The following is a 6700-nucleotide window of genomic DNA, read 5'->3' on the forward strand; positions in this document are numbered from 1 at the left end:
AAACTTCCCTTCCTTGCGACGGGAAGGCATGAGGAAAAGAGCCCGTGGAAGAGGCAGAACTGGGTCAGGAATCCAATTCCGGCAGCTTTCAGACTGGGAAGGTTCCAGGGCCCGGGTCTGGATCTTCACCTGTAGGCTCTCCCTGGCTGGGCTCCCCACCCCCCACACCCCAGGCCTGCAGTTTAGCCTGTTCCTTTCTCCCTGCCCGCACCCCCTCCCCACATCAGCTTCACCGGAAGTGAGGCCCAGCACAGGCCCCCCCCTCCCCGCCCTCCACATCTGGTGTACTGATGTCAGCAGCCAGGGCAGGCGGGGGCCGTGGTTTTTAGCTCCCGCCCAGCCTCAAGGGAGGGGCGGACCCCCCATCCCCACCCCTTACTCACAATGACAGACACTGTCACAGGGACACCAGGCCCTGACATGGGCCAGACATCAACTTTTATTGCAAAACGGGGACCGTCAAGTCACAAGGACGTCAGAACTGGCCTCTTCCCTGACACTGGGAGTTGGCATCTGGCCCCGACTGGGCAGCCCCTTTCACCGGCTCCCTTTCACCACTGGGAGGTGGGGAGGGGAGGGGGGTCAGAGTGTAAGTGCGGGGGGACGGGCAGGGGAGGCTTTTAACATGGTTACATAAACAAGAGGGTGGGGGCGCTTCTCTGATCGGAGGGTCCTGTGTGTCCAAGTTTACTTGGGTCCCAGGTCCCTGTGCACAATTGCACACTGAGGGTATATTTATATTTGGGAGCATTCGAGGATCGAGGTGCTTGGAAAGGGGAATCCTTGAGGGCCGAGGGCCTGGAGGATGCCACAGCAGTGACCCCTAGGAATGGTGTGTCTCCGTGGCAAGATACGTGGAAATGGGCTGGTGTCATGTGTGGGCTGGCTGTATGGTTCAGTGGTGAGGGGCACGCGGACGGCAGTGGTCATATGGCTGGACTGTAGTGTGGCTGCAAGAGAGAGGGCATGCTGGGGCTGAAGACAGGGCCGGTCTCTCTGTGTGGGGACACGACCCAGGAAGGGGCATGTTCCCCTCTGCACCAGGCTCCCAGAACTGGTAGCACTGGTAAGTTGGGCGGGCGAAGAGGGCTTGTGGGCCCTGAACGCAGTGGCTGTCTCCGTGGCCTGTGAAGATAGGAGCCAAGCTCCCACACATGGGCTGTGCATCAAGCTGTGTTGTGTACGACGTGGTGTGTTACCTGGGCACGTGGTCGTGATTCCAGACGACCTAAATCTGGGACCACAGAGAATCTGCATGGCTGAATGCCTCGTGGCCCTTTACGTGGCTGCCTAAAGCATGCGGTTGCATGTCTCAGCAGCTGCGTGGGCTGAGTGAGCGTGCGGCCGACTCTAGAAAACAGCTCCTGGTGTGTGGATGTGGCTGCATGGGGTGTGGACCTGTGGCTCTGGAGACACACGTTCATGCCCACCCCCACGAGGAGGCCACCACCGCCCACGGCTCCCTCCGTCAGCCGGGCCCCCAGGGTGGGTGGAGGTCAGTGGGGCCGGACTTGTAGCTGGAAGGCCGGGGGGATGTTGAAAAGGCCGCTGACGGCTGGCTGCAGGCTCGGGGCCCCCGGCGGGCACGGGCTCCCCAGGGAGAAGGCCTGCAGGATGGCCGTGAGGAGGAGGAAGAGCTCTGCCCGAGCCAGGCCCTCTCCGAGGCAGACGCGCTTCCCTGCGGGGGACAGGGAGACGGAGCTGGGCCAGGCCCCCTCACCCCCTCCCGTGCAGACGTGGGGAGGACCGGCAGGGGAGCAGGGGACAGGCCCGGCAAGTACCTAAGGAGAAGGGCAAGAATGCCTCCTGCTTCTGGAACCGTCCGTCCGCATCTAGGAATCGGTCCGGATTGAATTCCTCTGGCTTCTCGAAGACCTCAGGATCATGCAGGACAGAACCGAGGAGCGGGAAGACCTCGGTGCCCTGGGCAGGGGTGAATAAGAATAAAATTACAACTATCCCTCCACACCCAGGCGCGAGGGCAGAGCACAAGACGCCAGTTCACAAAACACAATGGTGTCAACATGTTTCAAGGGCTTGTTACAGGTCAGGTACTTCATTAAGCATTTAACAAAATTATTTTTAATGTTTACTTATTTTTGAGAGAGAGACTCAGAGTGCAAGTGTGGGAAGGACAGAGAGAGAGGGAGACACAGAATCGGAAGCAGGCTCCAGGCTCTGAGCTGTTAGCACAGAGCCCGACATGGGGCTCGAACCCACTGACCACGAGATCATAGCCTGAGTTGAAGTGGGACCCTTAACCGGCTGGGCCACCCCAGCACCCCCATTCAGCAGTTTTGATACATTCTCTCTTATGTAATAACAGAGATTATTATGTTATGTATGTGTGTCTCGCTTGCTCTCATATCCACAAACATACACTTGAACCCATGAAATCTTTCAGCTAGGAAGTCATTTCTGACATGACTCCCACTTTCAAGGTGGGAAAACAGAGGCCCACAGAACTTAAGCAACTCGCCCAAGGTAGCATTTGGTGACAGCAGAGTCTGTTATTTTTAAAGTTTGTTTTTTAAATTTGAGGGTATATGTTGTGATTCATCTGGGGCTGTCCTAAGCCACCTGGCCGGACTCCAGCTCCTTCCCACAGTGCTCTTCCAGAGGTGAAACTGAGGCTGGGTAGGTGAGGGCAGTCTGTGAGGGCTCCCCAGCCCAGGCCCGCTCCCACTTCACCCCTGAGATCAGTTACAGTGTTCCCAACATTGTGCAGTAGAGGGGAGCTCCAAAAAAACAGACAGGCTCATGCTATGGCTATTAAAATAAGAGAAGCAGGGGGCGCCTGGGTGGCTTAGTCCGTTAAACGTCTGACTTTCGCTTGGGTCATGATCTCGCGGTTCGTGGGTTCGAGCCCCGCGTCGGGCTCTGTGCTGACTGCCAGCTCAGAGCCTGTAGCCTGTTTCAGAGTCTGTGACTCCCTCTCTCTCTGACCCTCCCCTGCTCATGCTGTCTCTCTCTCTCTCTCTCTCCTAGAAATAAATTTAAAAAAAAACACACATTTAAAATAAAATAAGAGAAGCAGGTAAGCACGGTTAGAGCATAGACCCTGGGTGTAAATCCTTCCTCTATCATTGGGGGCTGGGTGATCCCAGCTAGTCTTCTCATCTTTAACAGCCACAGCTCCCTCATCTGTGAAATGGGCACAATAATAGTTGTAGGGTTGCTCTGAAGGCTGAAGATGAAGTAAGGTAGTATATTTGTGAAGCGTTTAGAACAACACCTGGAGACAGCACGTCCTCAATCACTGATGCCTATTGTTACATAACCATTATCAAGAGTTGCGACAGTCACTGCATTAGCAATGGGTGCTGCGGCCCCGAACGGGGAACCCCTGGGGAATCCCCTGCTCCCTGTACTAAGAGCTGAGTTGGTGTTTTGCAAGCATTATCTTGCAGGTCCCTTAAGATCTCAAATTAATACTATTTTGTTCCTACTGTAGAAGAGGGGTGGAGGGGGGTTCAGAGGGTGAAGTGATTTGTCCAAGGTCCCAGACAGAAAACAGATCATAACTGCTGTGGGTTTGATTCTCAGAGGAGGGAGCAGCCCGCGGGCCGGCACCTGGGGTTCCTGGGCAGACATCGCCCCCTGGTGGTGGTGGCTCTGAGTTGCTCTCTAATGGAGGGCAGGAGCGTGGCGGGGCGTGGGGAAGAAGGGAGGGAGGGGAGAGACCCTTTTGATTGTGGGAGGCTAGCACAGGGCTGAGTTCCCAAATTGCTCCCCTGTCTGTCACCTCTGGCATGTGATTGTCCCAACCACCCTGGATGGAGGCAGAATTAGGATATCTGTTGGACAGACAGGGAAACTGAGGCCCAGAGACAAAGTCAAAGGCGAGAGAAATGCACCCGGAAAGAAACAAAGAGGGAGAGAGAGGAGGAGAGAGGGACGTGGAGAAAGAGGGGAGGTCAGAGAGAGACCAAGAACCAGAAAAAGTCAGAGACACAGCAACAGACTCAGGCCCGAGGCAGAGAGGGCCACCGGGTGTGGCTGACGCAGGCCCACCTGGGGAAGGGTGTACCCTCGGAAGCAGGTGGTCCTGGTGAGGGCGTGGGGCACCCCCATGGGCACCAGAGCCAGCAGCCGCTGCGCCTCGTGCAAAACCGCGTCCGTGTAGGGGAGGTGGGCTCGGTCCCTCAGGCCTGGCACCCGGCCGGCCCCCAGCTCCCGGGTCAGCTCCTCCCGAACACGCTCTGCACCCAGGAAGAGGAGGGCTGGAGGTCAGAGGTGGGGAGGGGCCCTGCGAGCCTACTCTGGGAAGCCCCATCTTCTCAAAGTGGCAGTGGTTGCCCCCACCTGTGTGCTGACCACAGCGTCTCTGCTCTCTCTTAATTCCCACAGCAATCCTGTGAGGTGGGTGCCATTATCCATCCCCATTTCCTAGATGAGAAAACTGAGGCCCAGATTGCTAAAGTCACCGCAGTCTCTATTCCGCTGAGACCACCAGACCCTAAGCCCCATCTTCCAGGTCAGCCCACCCCAGCTCCATCTGATGCAGCCACCTGACCCCAGAATGCCGGGCTTTCCTGGAGTTCACACCCCCAGCTCTGCCTCTCAGCCAGGTACCCTTTGCTTCCTGCCTGTGCCCTAATGACCTCAGTTTTTGTTTTAAGTAATTTTACACCCAACATGGGGCTCGAACTCAAGACCCTGAGGTCAAGACCTGAGCTGAGATCAAGAGTTGGATGTTTAACCGACTAAGCCACCCAGGCACCCCCTCCCTCCCCGTTTTTAAGTGAACTCTTTGCCCAACATGCTCCTTGAACTTAGGACTCCGACCAAGATCAAGGATCCCGTTTATTTATCTCAAGTCCTGACCCAGATGTCTTGGGCCTCCTGGATGCCACTCCCCAGGTGGCCCCAGGTCCCTTACACTTGTCCCACATTGGCCTCAGCATCTCCCCTGAAACAGCTCCTCATTCCTTCTGTCCCCATCTCAGGGTGCCCCCAATGGTCCAGCAGTCCCCTGGGCCTCCTGGGTCATTCTCTACCTGCCCACCCAGCCCCTCTTCTCTCCCTGCAGCTTGGCCCAGGCCCCCATCCCATCCTCTTCCCTGGGCTCCTGGCATCTTCTTTCACCCAGAAGGATCTTTCTAAAATGCTAATTGGACCCTGCCCTCCCCCGTTCAGCATCCTTCCATGGCTCCCCATTGCTCAGGATCAGGAATACAGGTACCACCAAGAGAACAAGGCCCTGAGAGGTCCCCTGACTCATCTGTCACTTCATTACGCTTCCCACTGCAACCTGCGGCAGCCCTTCCGTCCGCCCCCTTCCACCAAGGCTGGTCAGACACCCCGATGCCGGTTCATTCTGGCCTCCAGCCGGCCGTGTGTTCTCCTGAACATTCTTCCTCTTGAGCCCTCACTTCCGTTCCCTGGGCCCGCTGGCGCAAAGGGCTCCTACCTTGGACCTGAGGGTATTTCAACAGAAGCAAGAGGGTGTAGCGGACCGTGGTGCTGACCGTGACCGTCCCGGTGAACAGCAGATAAATGACTGTCATCAGCAAGTTCTTGTCAGTCCATTCTGTGTTAGGGTTTTGCTCCTCCTGGAAGAAACCAGGCAGAGGGGCTCAGAGAACTCAGGCTGCGGGGAGTAGACGCCCAGCGCAGCCACGCCTGGGGCTGCAACACAGCAAAAGCTTTGTCGGGTGGGGGGTTGTATAAATGTTTGGGCAAGTTGGGAAGTGGACTCTTGATATGGGTTCTCTTTGGTTGAAATGTTTTTGAAAATGAAAGAGCATGGCCACTCTAAAAAACAAACAAACAGAAAACGGCGCGTGGCAGGGATGTGGAGAGACTGGAATGCTTTCACCCTCAGTGGGAATGGTGGCCGGTACAGCTGCTGTGGCGAATGGTATGAGGTTCCTTAAACAATTAAACTAGAAGGGTCGCCTGGGTGGCTCAGTCGATTGGGCGTCCAACTTCGGCTGAGGTCATGATTTCAAGGCTCGTAAGTCCGAGCTCCGAGTCAGACTCTGTGCTGACAGCTCAGAGCCTGGAGTCTGCTTCAGTTCTGTCTCTCCCTCTCTCTCTCTACCCTTCCCCCTCTTGTGCCCCACCCCCCAAATAAATAAACATTAGAAAAAATTTTTAATTAAAATAGAATTACTGGGGGCGCCTGGGTGGCTTAGTCGGTTAAGCGTCCGACTTTCGCTTAGGTCATGATCTTGCGGTTCGTGGGTTCAAGCCCCGCGTCGGGCTCTGTGCTGACTGCCAGCTCAGAGCCTGGAGCCTGTTTCGGTCTGTGACTCCCTCTCTCTCTGACCCTCCCCTGCTCACGCTGTCTCTCTCTCTCTCTCTCCTAGAAATAAATAAAAAACATTAAAAAAAAATAAAAAAAATAGAGTTACTGTATGACCTAGCGATTCCATTTCTGGGCAGGGAAGCCAACAAATGGAAAGCAAGACCTTGAAGAGGTATTTGTTCATAGCAACGTTATTCACAAAAGTGTCCACTGATGGATGAATGGATAAGCCCACTGTGGTCTATCCATGCGGTGGAGTAAGGACTCAGCCTTAAAAAGGAAGGAAATACTGTCACAGGCTACGACATGGATTAACCTTGAGAACATCACGGGAAGTGAAATAAACCAGTCACGAAAGGACAAATACTGGAGGATTCTATGTATACGAGGTCCCTGGAGTAGGCAAACTCACAGAGACAGAACGTTGAAAGGTGGTTGTCAGGGGCT

At 55.4% G+C, this 6700-nt stretch overlaps 1 protein-coding gene across 1 annotated transcript in view; it reads right to left on the reverse strand.

Moving 5' to 3' along the window:
• Positions 1-400: 400 nt before the first annotated feature.
• The window catches only part of LOC120240193 (cytochrome P450 2S1), a 12052-nt gene continuing 5752 nt past the window's right edge, over positions 401-6700 (reverse strand). Inside the window, exons 6-9 of the mRNA XM_039244896.1 lie at positions 5414-5555; positions 4015-4202; positions 1782-1923; positions 401-1678 (exon numbers count right to left, since the gene is read on the reverse strand). Of these exons, the coding sequence (XP_039100827.1) occupies positions 1497-1678; positions 1782-1923; positions 4015-4202; positions 5414-5555 (654 nt within the window). The 3' untranslated portion in view covers positions 401-1496. The remainder of the gene's footprint in view (positions 1679-1781; positions 1924-4014; positions 4203-5413; positions 5556-6700) is intronic.

The sequence above is a fragment of the Hyaena hyaena genome, unplaced genomic scaffold (assembly GCF_003009895.1).
Source record: "Hyaena hyaena isolate Hyena2069 unplaced genomic scaffold, ASM300989v1 scaffold_9, whole genome shotgun sequence".
In the NCBI taxonomy this organism is placed as follows: Eukaryota; Metazoa; Chordata; class Mammalia; order Carnivora; family Hyaenidae; genus Hyaena; species Hyaena hyaena.